Raw genomic sequence first — 14,779 nt, forward strand, 5'->3', positions numbered from 1 at the left:
GCGAGGTCAGTCTCCTCGGTGGAGCTCTGCGGCCTAGAGAGACGTGTCACACCACAGAGAGCGGAGGCCTCGGTGATTCCCAGGACCTCGCCAGACCTGCTGTGAGCCTCGGGGGGGGGGGGGGGCTCTCCTGCGGTCAGCAGGGCTGCACCCATGGCCGCACCTCCCACCCACCTGCCCGGCCGTCTCTGCTCAGCGAGCAATGCGGGTGGACACGGCTAGAACGCCACACACAGAAGCTGCAGAGCAACGGGGGGGGGGGGGGGGGGGGGAGGGCGGGGCAAGGCCACAGACAGCGTTTCTCCTGACAGGCGAACGCAGTTCTCTTTCCAAGTAAATAACCAGACACCACGCCCACAGCCGGCAACGCGCGTGTGTGAAGGCCGGAACCGTGATGGGCATCATGTAGTTGGAACACACACTCATGCAAGCGTGTGGTCAGAACACCTATGTGCAAGCGTGTGGTCAGACCACAGGCATGAAGGAAGCGCTCAGGGAAGAGCACCCCGGAGACAGCGGACCTCAACACACGTGTAACCGGGTGAGCGCCGCAGGTATCGGGGGACCGGGGGTGTAAGGCGTTGTAACTGGGTAGGTCTTAGGAGATGATAAGGTAATGTAACTGGGTGGGCACTGGGAGTGTTTTCACTAGACACAGTGCGGTTCTGTAACTGGGTGGGCACTGGGTTGTCAGCACTTCAGGTTTAAGTGACTATCACTGGGTAGTGCTGAAAGCATGAATGTACATGAGGCTGTGAGGTACCAGCACTTGTCAGGCACAGGAGGTGGGGAGGTACTGTCGCTGGGCAGGTGCTGGAGGAAGTGAGGCACTGACCTGACAAGGGACTGGGGGGGACGGCATCGGACCACAGGCTTGGAATCCCGGTGCTCCCAGGATGCTTTGCTAAACAGTTTTCACACATTCATGCTGAACATTATTCCACAGAAATATCACCATCCCCTTTTCAGCTGTTATGCTATAAAGAGTATTTTATTCTTTGGGGAGAAAAAAGAAAATCCAGGGCGTACAGCCCATTCCCCTTTAAACAGCTCAGTCTCTGCAGCCATGTTCTCCCAGCACAGGGAGGCCTCCAGCCTGGCTTTCTGCTGCTCAGTGGGAGACAAAGTCTGCCCGGGGTGGCGTCCAGCCTTGCCGCAATCGTCAGGATGGCAGACGTGCGTCACCAGCACCCGGCCTCCTTCCGTGTCGTCATAGCACTTTGGTATTGGCCCTGAGTGTGCCCCTTGCCCCTCGCTCCTTGCCCTCTTTAAGACGGGTTCTGGGTCACCATGTCTGGCTGTCCCGCACTCCCTGGACCAGGCGTGCCCGCGCTGGCCCTGGCAGCTGCCGGGACCCGACGCCCTGGTGGGGACCACTGCGAGCAAGGGGCGCTTGCGCTGGGCTGCCCCGGGGTCAGAAGCGCTTACAGGACACCGCGAGCTGCCCCGGGGTCAGAAGCACTTACACGACACCGCGAGCTGCCCCGGGGTCAGAAGCACTTACCCAGACACCGCGAGCTGCCCCGGGGTCAGAAGCACTTACAGGACACCGCGAGCTGCCCCGGGGTCAGAAGCGTTTACCCAGACACCACGAGCTGCCCCGGGGTCAGAAGCACTTACAGGACACCGCGAGCTGCCCCGGGGTCAGAAACACTTACCCAGACACCGCGAGCTGCCCCGGGGTCAGAAGCACTTACAGGACACCGCGGGCTGCCCCGGGGTCAGAAGCACTTACAGGACACCGCGAGCTGCCCCGGGGTCAGAAGCACTTACACGACACCGCGAGCTGCCCCGGGGTCAGAAGCACTTACAGGACACCGCGAGCTGCCCCGGGGTCAGAAGCACTTACAGGACACCGCGAGCTGCCCCGGGGTCAGAAGCACTTACCCAGACACCGCGAGCTGCCCCGGGGTCAGAAGCACTTACAGGACACCGCGAGCTGCCCCGGGGTCAGAAGCGCTTACCCAGACACCGCGAGCTGCCCCGGGGTCAGAAGCACTTACAGGACACCGCGAGCTGCCCCGGGGTCAGAAGCACTTACAGGACACCGCGAGCTGCCCCGGGGTCAGAAGCACTTACCCAGACACCGCGAGCTGCCCCGGGGTCAGAAGCACTTACAGGACACCGCGAGCTGCCCCGGGGTCAGAAGCACTTACCCAGACACCGCGAGCTGCCCCGGGGTCAGAAGCACTTACAGGACACCGCGAGCTGCCCCGGGGTCAGAAGCACTTACCCAGACACCGCGAGCTGCCCCGGGGTCAGAAGCACTTACAGGACACCGCGAGCTGCCCCGGGGTCAGAAGCACTTACCCAGACACCGCGAGCTGCCCCGGGGTCAGAAGCACTTACACGACACCGCGGGCTGCCCCGGGGTCAGAAGCACTTACAGGACACCGCGAGCTGCCCCGGGGTCAGAAGCACTTACACGACACCGCGAGCTGCCCCGGGGTCAGAAGCACTTACAGGACACCGCGGGCTGCCCCGGGGTCAGAAGCACTTACCCAGCACCTCGAGCTGCCCCGGGGTCAGAAGCGCTTACCCAGACACCGCGAGCTGCCCCAGGGTCAGAAGCACTTACCCAGACACCGCGAGCTGCCCCGGGGTCAGAAGCGCTTACACGACACCGCGAGCTGCCCCGGGGTCAGAAGCACTCACCCAGACACCGCGAGCTGCCCCGGGGTCAGAAGCACTTACAGGACACCGCGGGCTGCCCCGGGGTCAGAAGCACTTACAGGACACCGCGAGCTGCCCCGGGGTCAGAAGCACTTACCCAGACACCGCGAGCTGCCCCGGGGTCAGAAGCGCTTACACGACACCGCGAGCTGCCCCGGGGTCAGAAGCGCTTACCCAGACACCGCGGGCTGCCCCGGGGTCAGAAGCACTCACCCAGACACCGCGTCTCGGGCCCGCTCCACAGGCCGTTGGCCAGGCACTCGCGCACGTGGGCGCCCACGAGCGTGTAGCCCGTGTTGCAGGTGAAGATGGCCGTGGCCCCGTACGTGGTCAGGGTCCCGATCTTGTTGCCGTTGGGCGGGGAGGGCAGGTTTCCACAGGAGATGACTGGAGGGAAGAGAGGGGCGGTCATCTCGGCTCCAGACACCCTCGGTGCTTTAAATGAGCCGCGCGTCCTGACTGCAGATTTCACCGGGGACGGGGGCGGGCGGGGGGTGGGGGGAAGCGACCGGGTCTCCAGGCTCAGTTTCCTTTCCTACAGGACCTCGACACCAGACCCTAAAGAAGAGCATTTGAAAAGGAGCCAGGCCCCAAACGGGTTAGACCCCTGAAATGAGCCGCTACTCGGTTACTTTCCACCCTTCAACGCCTACAGTTTACGCATATATTCACTTACAAGCATGTCTACCGTGCAAGCCGGCCAGGGACCCCCCTCCCCCCCCACTTTTCTTTTCTCATCCGTCCCAGGAGTGCTGTGGAATGTTGGGAGAGCCTCGTGGGCCTGCGGGGGGGGGGTGTGAGTGTGGAAGGCTTGCGGCAAAGGCGCAGAGCGGGGATAAACAGAACACGGAGGGTGTGCAGGATGCCCAAGTCCAGTAGCAGGGCGGAGTCCTGTCGTCCTTTTCTGTTAGATCGCGACCAGGGCCCACAGACCATTCCAGAAGCTGGTAAGCAAGCATATGTCGAAGCGGGGTCTTCTGAGGTGTAGGCGGGGTGTCCTCACGCAAGGCTGTCAAGCCTGACCACTGTCACCGACATCAGGGGCAGGGGACACGGGCACAACGCTGCCCCTCGAAGGCATCACCAGAAAAGCGCAAACGTCCCAGGACCTCGGGCTGGGGTGGAATCCCGGGGTGGCAGGGCCCCGGCCCACGGAGGCGTGCTGGTGATTGAAACTGGTGGGAATGGGGTCTGAGCTCCGAAGAGAGGAGCCCGAGGCCCTGGGCCACAGCAGCAGTCGCCAGCGGGCCGCGGGGATACACCGTGACCAGGCGCGCCCATTCTGCAGCAGGAGACAGGCAACTCCGCCCAAGCCTTACGGGTGTGTCGGTTCCTAACAGGCCCCGGGCCCCGCTCGAGTTGGGCACAGCATGCGCCAGTCGGGCTGGACGGCTGTCTCGGGGAGGACCCACGCTCTCCTCCGGCCAGGCTGAGGCAGGGCCCCACGAGGGGTCCGGACCCGCACGGACCGTGACCACCTGCACGCGCGATTCCTACGGGATCTACGCATGCGGCTCTGGGAGCAGCCCCGGACGGTGCCTTTACTTCAAGATGTGACGCCATTTCAGAGGGACAAGGCGGAGCAGCCAGGGACCAGGTGCCGGGACCTGGGGCCAGAGCATCCGTGGGGGGCCCGGGCATGTAGTTAGTGACAAAGGAACGGGCTTGCTGTGTGGCATGTCAGTGAATTCAGGGAGGATGTAAGGTTTCTACAATTTGTTTTTAACTGGCCCAAAGCCTTTCCCAAACACAGTATGAAATCTACCTTGAGCTACGATAGTTAACGAGTAGCTACTTAATTAATTGGATCATGTTTGGAAACTGTTTTGCTGAATGACGGAACGGGAAGGTGGGTGTGTTTCCACCAGGAAAGTTGTGGGACCCCCCTGAGGAGACGGAGCCCCCTCCCACCCACCCCCTCCCGCCTCCCTGTCTGTTATCCCAGCCTGCTAGAAGGTCCTGCCGGCAGCACTAGTTAGAGCTTGTCCTCTGGTAAGGTTCACGCGATGGTGAAGCACGGATGTAGAAGGCACTGAGCTCTGGAGCAGCTGGGTAATGGGATTCCGGGCCTAGCGCTTCTGTGGGTTGTCACCCTAACCCATTACCAAGGTCGGCAGCAACACTGGCACAGCTCGCCAAGTTGGAAGGGGGAAAGTCCCCACGCTGCTAGCTCAACCTTTGCCAGACACCAAGGAGAAAGCCCTTTTCTGTGTTATTTTCCCCTCAGGTTTTCTAGAATGCGTTCTTTAGGTCTGAGGTTTTACCCCTCCTGTGAGGAACGTACTCGAGTTCCCAGTCTGAGGCCCTCCTGTGGGAGGGTCGGGCATTTCTGCATACGACAGCGGCTCCTCCGAGGGCATCCAGAAAAGCCTGCCCTGCCCACTCTGTCCCAGGTGCACAGGGCCGGCGGGCGAGAGGCCAGGCTCTTTCTGTCCTAGGGACGCTTGCCTTTCCGCTTCGCCCTGGGTCTATGCTCACATTGAAGTGGCAGTCTCCTACGCCGAGGGGACAGCACTCCGGCAAGGTCAGCCACCTCGACAGAAGGATGAGTGGGACTTACGGGCAAGCTCAGGAGGAGGTGTGTACGGTGCACTGAGCTGGCCATGACCCAGTGACCAGGTCCAGGGCCAGCCCCAAGGCACACCAGTCAACAGGGGCCATGGTCACCAAGAGAGGGGCGGGGCGGGTTCTCCATCTGGAGAGCAGGCTCCTGGGTTCATGCTTGGTGTTCATGAAGACAGGAAGGCACACCGTCCAGAGCCTACAGTCACCCTTTGGGGTCCCAACAGTCACGCTGTACAGACCCTACAGTCACAATATATGGTACCTGCAGTCACACTGTACAGAGCCTATAATCATGCTGTAGAGACCCTACAGCCATGCTGTACAGAGCCACAAGCATACTGTACAGTGCCCACAGTCACATTGTACAGTGCCCACAGTCACGCTGTACAGACCCTACGGTCATGCTCTGCTAAGCTACAGCCACATCATACACAGCCTACAGTCATGCTATATAGCCCTACAACCCTCATGTTACACAGAGCCTACAGTCATATCATACAGTCCCCCACAGTCACTCCCTACAAGACCCTACTGTCAATGCTATACAGATCCTACGGGCATGCGCTACAAACAAACTGCACCAATGTGCGTTTTATTGCTTCTAATGGTTTACTTCTTTCCTGTAGATAACAGAAAATAACGGTAATGCAACCTAAGTTTCTAATACGTATCCTCACTTTACTCCTTGATGGTAACAGATGTGAAGGTCTTTAGTACTTCCCAGTACTGCTTCGGCTGTGCTTTTGTTGACGTTTTCAATAAAAGATGCATATGGCAGTCAGGTATAAATATCTGCTCTAAGTAAACCAAGGTGCAGCCGTGCAGGGCGAGGCCCAGTTCCCCGGATGGAGCCCCTGCAGCTTGCGGTCGACTGCACCACGGTCTGTGCAAGCCCCCTAGGACCAGAGCGAGAGACGGGGCTCCCGGACGGCAGCCCCGGCTCGAGGCGCTCCCTGGGAGGAGCATCGAGCGACGAAGAACCTGGTTCCAAGAACCGGGAGAGCCCGAATTTCTTTATACTTGGCAAATATTCTCGAAAACACAACCAGTACACAGCGTGTGCACTCGTGACCCGGAAGGCGGCTCGGGCAGGGTGAGGCGTTTCCGGGCGAGTGTGCGAGGTGGTGCCGGGTGCTCTATCACTTGGGGGACCGGTTTTCATTAACAGCACGGGAGGTCCTTTCACTTGAAAGGGCAGAAAGCCAGAAGACCCCCTCACTTGTGCGTCTGAATCCTTCTAGAAGCCTGATTCTGCGTGGCATACATATTCATGCGTGGGTAGGGGACAGCAAACACCGTCCTGCCCTGCGCAGACGGGGGCACGGAGGCCCGTGGGGACCCTTGGGGAATGGGAGGGCTGAGGGGCCATGCCGGGCCCTGGCACCTGTGGAGGGCTTCCTTCTGAGAGGTGCTGCTCTGGCTTGGAGGTGACGGGGAGCCTGGGACCGTCCCCAGATCGCCACACCCACACCCACACGCACGGGAATGGGCGATGTGCAGGAACCGTCTCGGGATGGAATGACTCCCTTGGCTGGGAGGGCACGGGACGCCAGCTTTCCTCCCTCACCTGCCCCATGCCCAGGAAGAGCGTCTAGTCTGAGCCCGATCATCAGCTGTTCTTGGAGAGCTGCAGGCCCCTCGCGTCCCGTTGTTTGGGTTTGAGTCTATTCTCATGAAGCAGAGTGCTGTATACATCCCACCGAGTCTCAACCACTTGTGTGTACACAAAACTTCCTGGGAACCACTGCAGTGGAGTGAGGCCCTGCACAAAGCCAGTCTTGTCTATTTTCTTCCATTCATATTTGTTAAGAGACTTACGCAAAGCCTGAACGGTTCCTTTGTACGTGAGAGAAAAACAGAGCACACGCCTCACGAATGGCATGGAAAATACAGACTCTCCAGCATCAAGCGCATTCCCCAAACCTCATGAGTGTCTGTGTGGACAGTTCCCAAGATGCCCGGGACCTCAGGAAACAGTAGGTCCTTATTTGTCTTGGAGCGGATGTGAAATCTCGGAGGGTCCCCGCGGGCGACCGTCATGAGGGAGGAGAGCGCAGCGCAGAGCGCCTGACCTGGCAGGGCCACATGGGGCAGTGCCGAAGGGTGCAGGTGTGGCGCCTGGCTCCACCTTCCTCTACAGACTGCGAGGGCGGGCACCTTGGCTGGAGCCCGCGTCACCCGGGAGGGCCCGCGTCACCCCGTGTCACCCAGGAAGGCCTGCGTCACCCAGGAGGGTCCGTGTCACCCAGGAAGGCCCGCGTCTCCCAGGAAGGCCTGTGTCACCCAGGAAGGCCTGTGTCACCCCGTGTCACCCAGGAAGGCCTGTATCTCCCAGGGGGGCCCGTGTCACCCAGGAAGGCCTGTATCTCCCAGGGGGGCCCATGTCACCCAGGAAGGCCTGTGTCACCCAGGAAGGCCCATGTCACCCAGGAAGGCCTGTGTCCCCCCGTGTTACCCAGGAAGACCCGTGTCACCCAGGAAGGCCTGTGTCCCCCCGTGTCACCCAGGAAGGCCCGTGTCACCCAGGAAGGCCCGTGTCACCCCGTGTCACCCAGGAAGGCCTGCATCTCCCAGGAAGTCCCGCGTCACCCAGGAAGCGTTTCGCTCACCTTTGCACCTGGGTCTCTCCTGTCCTGTGCTCCACGTGCCGTTTGCGTGACACTGGAGGAGCCTCCGACCTTCTAGGAAGTAGCCGGGGCTGCAGCTCAGCAGGACCTGGGCCCCGAACTCGTTCATGGACCCCGACACCAGCCTCCACAGGACGTGGTCGGGCAGCTGGGCCTCGATGCTGGGGCAGAGCACCGCTGGAAGAGAAGCAGGTCCGCGTCACATCCCTGGGCCGCGGCTGCGGTCCTCGGGGCCCGAGAGGGGTGCCTGCCCCCCACTGTCCCGGGAGCCCCGGCCCCCACACCATCACGACCAAATAGACAGCGTCTCCCCACGGTCTCGCCGGCGACGAGACAGAAACTGCGCGGTCAGACTGAGCAGGAGAGCCAAGCCCCTCGCGCAGGGCCCGGGCTGGCTCCCCGCTGAGGCGGCCCCGCCCTGGGGTGCGGGGTGGGGGGGGGGTGCGGATGCACGGACTCCGCACAAACCGGGATCGGCCTCTTGTGGCGGGAGAGCCGCTGGGGACCAGCGGGGAGACCCATTTCTGGAAACCTGTCATTTCTGGAAAGACTTCACTTTTATAAATCCCTGCCTTGCTTAGGGGATCGCCGAACAAGCTTCAACCAAATGAACGAGTACCACCCCAACCACGCGCTCCCAGCACGCGCGTGGTGGCATCGGTGAGCTCCTTTCCACGCCCGTCTCTGCAGAGGATGGAGCGACACCCGCAACAGAGTCGGCAAAGAATCCCAGCGGCAGCGCGGGGCCGATTCCGCCGGCCAATGGGATTTGCTCGGCCCCGAGCTGCCCTGTTCTGCTTCAATTTCCTGCATCTCTTCTCTCTGCTACACTTCAAGTTTGTTTAAAAATAAAACCTGTAAGTACTTTGTCTTATCGTACGCTTCCCTGGGTGGAGCAACTGGTTAGGGACTGAGGACAAATAACTGTGAGTGTGCATTTGTGTGTGCACGCACACTTGAAAAAGAACTTGACAACCAGATGTGAGGACAGACACAAGGAGGAGAGACACGGAGGGAGAGAAGGCTGTGTGTGGAAATCAGAGCCCCGGCCATCGTCTCCATCCACAGGGGAGTGAAAGCCATCGGCAGCCGAGCCCGGAACCACAGCACACAGCTCGGCGGAAGCGTGCAAGGCGGTGAGTGAATCATAAAGCAACGACGGTGACCTATCGTAGGAAAAGTCACGCGCCGGACGCTGGGGTGGGATCTTCCCGGGCAGCGCGGAGACCCCCTGACGTCCTCACGAAACCCAGGGCTCGGGGACCCGGTAGGAACTGGAGCGAGGGTGGACGGCCACTGTCACAGGGCCACGGTGTCCAGGTGGAAGGGAAACTCTGTGAGACTCCGTCTACCGCTAACTGGCAAAAGGATGGACTGGCGGTGTGGTTCAGCTGGGACAGTGCCAGCCATAAGCAAGAAAGAAGACAGTGCCAGGCCCTGGTATCAGCGCACACTCACACACACTCACCCTCACACACACTCACACACACTCACACACACTCACAAGTTAACCTCTGGGACCTCGGCATCTACAAGCGATTTTTAGGGTATCACATGGATTTTGACTGTCGAGAGAACAGAAAAAGGAAGTTGTCCATAGCAAATCAATTATGTAAATAAACTGGCTCGAGGTGACCAGCAGGAGCAGATTGCTGAGTTTTATGGCAGTAATCTGTTAAGACACTTATGAGACCCATCGTTATGTAAAAGCACTCGGAAACTCCTTAGAACATTTAGAAACGTGCCAACATTCCTACAGAAGTTTTAGTGTCACAGTATTTTTGTTTCTGTGTCTTGACTAGAATCCTAAAGTGTTCTTGGATATCAGTACGTTAATCGTGAATGTCTCTGAGTGTGTGCATGTGCCTGTGTGTGCACGCGTGTGTGTGCATGGTCAAATGCACGGATGCTTTCTTAAACTTAGCGTTAAAATCGCTGAGTGGGGCCTGAAGGAATTGGAGAGATCCTGACAAAGCTGACAAAATGTTAGCGTGCCAGCCTTTTGGATTTAATAAGGTAGACACGTACAAGGCTCAAGCAAATAGTTTAGAAAAATTTCAAAAGACCATCAAGTTTTTTGAAAGTTAAATACAATAAACTGTGCACTAGTGATACGGTTTGGCAATGCACTGTTTTCTTTTCAGCATTCGACATTGGTGTATGTCAAGTGAATTACAGCGTGTGCAAGTGTATACAAGTACATATTGCTGTAGTACAAGTAAGTTCTATTTTCCATGGCTTACTTCGTCTAAAGCCCCCAAATATCAAGAGTCCTGTGTGACATCTATCCTTAGAATGTTCCACATGGATCACACCTGCCTTGAGACTTGGTTGTAATGATAATCTTTCTAAGCGGTGTGGTTTCACGCACAATAGTGCGTGGAGCCCTGGATGACTGTTGCTCTTTGAAAGCACCTGTGTGCGTGACGGGTGTGAAGAACTGCTACTTCCAGAGGCCCCGGGACGCACAGGCCTGCAGTCGAGCGTGGAAAGGCCCCTCTGGGAATGTAGCCACGGGGGTCTCTAGATCACTCTGCAGAGTGTCAGGATTCAGAGAGTCCACCTGCATTTATCTTCAAGCGTGTCTGGCTTGGTGACAATCCAACAACGCCACGCATCCAGCTGCTTTCGTCCTAGCAGTTTAGTTACCTGGCTAGCCATACAATCATCTTTGTTTGGAGATGGAGAAGAAAGCATATCACATGCTCTCCTTTGAAAGTAGGAATACGAAAAGGAAACCATGTAGCGCTTTTTAAGCTACTGAGTAAGGAGGTAGCAGACTAAATATGTACTTGTAATTATATATAATTAAACACTCGTAAATATTCCCAAACATTTTATATGTACTATCCTACATACGCCTATACAGACACAAACGTTTCATACGCTGTGCTATGCAGTCAGTGTACGTGTGCCTAGATATAAATATATACTTTAGCATCCATCCATCCGTCCATCCAGGTAAATGCAGTTGTTCATGTGTGCTTTCAATCAACCATAGGTTGAAGTATTGGAAGCCAAAATGGTGTCTGGACTGAACGTGAATGGCCTTTGCGTCTTGTTCCCTGAAAAACTATACTATAAGCAGTATTTGCACGGTGCCCGGTGTGTTCCAGTGCACGAGCGGAAAGTCACAGGTTCTGTGCAGGGTTTCATAGAAAGATCGGGCTCTGAACACACGGGCAGAGCACCGCACCCGTGAGCTAGTGGTCACGTGACTTGCCTACCTTTGTCTCTCCCTGGGCTATTTACAGGCCCCAGAGAGCGGCAGATACATCTCGGCTTGCTTTGCCTCACAGTTGTATTTAATCACATAAACATCTCCCTGGTGACCGGCACGGAAGAGGTCCGCACAGATTGTTAACAACCAGTGCGCTCCGTTGAGTAATAGCTTCACGTGAAGGCAAAGCCCCACGTACTGGAATTGCCGCTCAGACTTAGGTTCTTAATAGAAGGTTGGCTTAATGGTTTTGCTTCCTTCGAAAGACACAATGCAAGCCCATTTGTCATTTTGTCAAACTGCTAAACCCGGTGCATTAATACCAATGGCCCTCACTTATTCCTCGGTGGCACACACATGAATCATATCTTCAACGATCCAAACGCAGTCTCAGTAAATAATTAACACGAGGAGGAGTGAGCCTCGGGCATCTGCGTGCAGGGAGAATGTGAAGTGAAAGCGTTATTGGTTACAACCTTCATTTTAGCAAACCTGATGGTGAGATGAGCTAATTTTACTTTCCATTTGCCATCTATCAAAGCAGAAGCATTCCTTATCTCCTGAAGATTCGGTGTCCGGATCAACACCGCACTGCAGCTGTTAATGAATCTTAAAAACGGTTTCATACCACACAGCAGACAGGGGAAGCTGCTTTGAGGAATAATAGATATTTCAGTATTTGAGAGCAACCACAGTTGCTAAGAGGTGGGGTCTGGTGCCTACTCTGCCCCGTTTATCTCATTTAAATTAGGAGAGGACAGAGCTTCCCCAAACAAAAATTAAAATAGATTTTTCTGACCTTTGCGTTGCAAGGAATTTTTAAGAAGTTGACATACATCTTTCATAAAGTCTCACAAACAATGAGGGGAAAACAACTGCTTGAAAGTTTGAGATTGTGCGTAGGGAGTGTTAAAGTGGATTTTCCACTTTATTAGAAACGCTGTATCTATTTTCTCATGTCACTGAGCTGGTATTAGGCACTGAAACAGGCTTTCAAAGACAAATTGACTTTTTGATATTCAACAACCATTAAAGTGAATACATTATAGCTTCTTTATATTGGGAAGCAATTTTGTTTTTTAATTTGTATTTTAAAGCAATTATCCCTCTGGATACGTTTCAAAGCAGAGAAGAAATCAAATGTATACAAATTGGGCTACCTTCCGTGGTGCCCTATAGGATACGGTGTGTTAATGACATCACCGAGTTCTCCCGGTGGGAGTAGCCTTCGCCTGTTGGCTGCGCAAGGCCTGTGATTGGTGACCTTTGCAGAGACCGGAGCCAGCTTCGAGCTCGCGGCCTCCCGGTCTGCTCTTCGCCCTTCATGGACGGGCGAGTCGCACTCCACGCTTCTCCAACGTTCAGGCCAGGCTGCTGGTTTGTCAGACCCCATACAAAAGACACGCACATCTCACGATCTAGCAAATCCCTCGAGGCAGCTTTCCCACGGAGTCTCATGACATAGTCCAGGCTGGCTGTCCAGGCCTCCCTAGAACTGGGATTACAGGCATACTCTACCGCACCCACCCAAACAGGGCCTTCGGGTCTACTCAGGTTTTGCCTGACCGCGTCTGCGAGTTACCACGCGTCTTCCTTCCTAGGCCCCCGAGATGACAGGAGACCACGCCTCGTCAGAATGAAATGAGTTCAAATGCTTCACCTACGCGCGCAAGACGGGCAAGGCGGAGGAGGTACAGGAGGGGCTCAGAGCCCAGCGACTGCGAGCCCGGCACGCCTACCTACACGCCAGCCACATGCATGCACACAGATACACACAAGAACACACATTCACACACACGTGCACACACACACACACACACGGGAGCAAGGCGAAGGGCCAAGCCAAGTGATCTCAGAGAATGCAGACATGTATGTCTAACTGTCACCCGAACTCTGAAGTTCGGGAGGGGGGAAGTGGGGGGGGAGGGTGGGGGGGCTGCGGTGGTGTGGTGGTGAGGTGGAGGAGGTGGGCCGGGCGCGAGCCGAGTTCTAGGTGGACACTCCTGTTGACGACGCGGCACTGTGGAGTGACACGCGTGTATGGAGGGGACCCCGGCCATTAGCCGGTGTGAGGGGGTCCCCCGTGCGTGAGGATGACACGTGGACCCCCAGCCCCCCGAGATAATCTCACGGGGACAACCGATCCGTGGTTGTCAGAACCGGCGTGGCCGGTGGAGAGCCACGGGCGGAGGGAGCTGGAACTGCCAATGGTTCTAAGGGAGCAGCACCTCGTGCAGGATCCGGTCTAGCCACGGCTCTGACACTCCGTAAAGACTCCTCACGTGCACCTGCACGGAAGATCCTGCCCCACAAGCGCGTGGGTTTCTGGCTTTGCGCTATGGGCTTTCCTAGGTCTTACAGCTCGATTTGCACGCGGAGCCCGCGCGTGGGACTGGTAACTGTGGTGGACGCGTCACCGTGCGTTCTAAGAGGATCTCGGTGACGCCGCACCTGGAATCAAGGTGCAGCGTCCCCAGGCTGCGTGAAAGCAGAGACCTGCGGGACACGGAAGCCACGGCCGGGCTTCCGGGACCTCAGGCCACACGGCAGGACGGACGGACGCCGGCCTCCGTGGCTCAGACCGACGTGGACCCCATCTTCCCACGCCGACGGTCCCAGCAGAGGACGGGACTCTCCGGACGGCCCGGTGGCGCGGGTCCCCGGGGCCCCGAGCCCGCTGTCGGTGGCCGTGGCCTCCGCAGCCCCCGGCCCGGAGCGGGACCGCCGACGGGCGCGCACGCGGAGCGACACTCACGCTTGCAGGTGGGCGGCCGTCCCCGCGTGCTCCACAGCCCGTCCCCCCGGCACACGGCCGACGCCGGCCCGTCCGCCTCCAGCCTGAAGCCCTCGTTGCACTCGAAGGTCACTTTGCTGTCCAAGGTGAACTCGTTCCCCGTGAAGGAGCCATTTCCAGGGGCCTCCGGGGTTCCGCAGGACACGGCTGGAAAGAAATGGGGTTCACGATAAATAAATAAGGAACGGGATTCACACTTCTTCTTCAGGGTCTTTCTCGGTTTGGTTTCTATGCTTCATCTCAAATATGCACAGGACAGTTAGTGACATTTCTGGAGTGTGGCGTAAGTGTACAGACTCTCAAAACCTGGGGGGGGTTGGAACAGGTGAAAACGGGGTGCTTTGTCGGCATCCTGGAAGCCGACCACAATGCAAGGCGCAGGGGAGCTCGGGAAGTCTGGCCCTTTGGGGTAATGCAGTTAAAGTGATCGAGGATAAATAACCCAAACGCCGGCCCCGTGGGGCCGCGAAGGCTTTGGAGACGTTTGCCTCCCTTCAGCAAAAGCCCTGGCTACAGAGCTCCGCCGTTACATTTCTAGCATCCCGTGACCGCGCCCGTCGGCCACCTTTCTCTCCGGAGTGTTTTCTGTCCTTCAGACGGTCCCTGACCTTCCCGGGCCCCAGCACGCCCAGGGCCCAGCTCCCTTGCCGTGACCGCTGGGGGTGAGAGCAGGGGAGGCCGGCGCCTGCCCTGTCCACACGCACGGCCCAGCAGCCCCTCCAAAACCGGGCTCCCCGCGGCCCGCACACGGTGGCCCGTGAGCGTGCCTCGTCGCTTGTGCGTCTCTCTTCGAGGCCTGACTCGCAGAACCGAAGTTCAATCACGCCATTTGCGAGGGAGATCACCTCTTCCCGCTCGCGATCGCCTGCCGGAACGCCGGCAGGCATAAGCAAACCGCGG

General features: G+C 57.6%; 1 protein-coding gene across 1 annotated transcript in view; it reads right to left on the reverse strand.

The window, feature by feature from the left end:
* The window catches only part of Csmd1 (CUB and Sushi multiple domains 1), an 874,507-nt gene that overhangs the window by 37,438 nt on the left and 822,290 nt on the right, over window positions 1–14,779 (reverse strand). Inside the window, 3 exon segments of the mRNA XM_048330750.1 lie at window positions 2,887–3,060; window positions 7,848–8,042; window positions 13,841–14,026. Coding sequence (XP_048186707.1) covers window positions 2,887–3,060; window positions 7,848–8,042; window positions 13,841–14,026 — 555 coding nt within the window.

The sequence above is a fragment of the Perognathus longimembris genome, chromosome 21 (assembly GCF_023159225.1).
Source record: "Perognathus longimembris pacificus isolate PPM17 chromosome 21, ASM2315922v1, whole genome shotgun sequence".
NCBI lineage: Eukaryota > Metazoa > Chordata > Mammalia > Rodentia > Heteromyidae > Perognathus > Perognathus longimembris.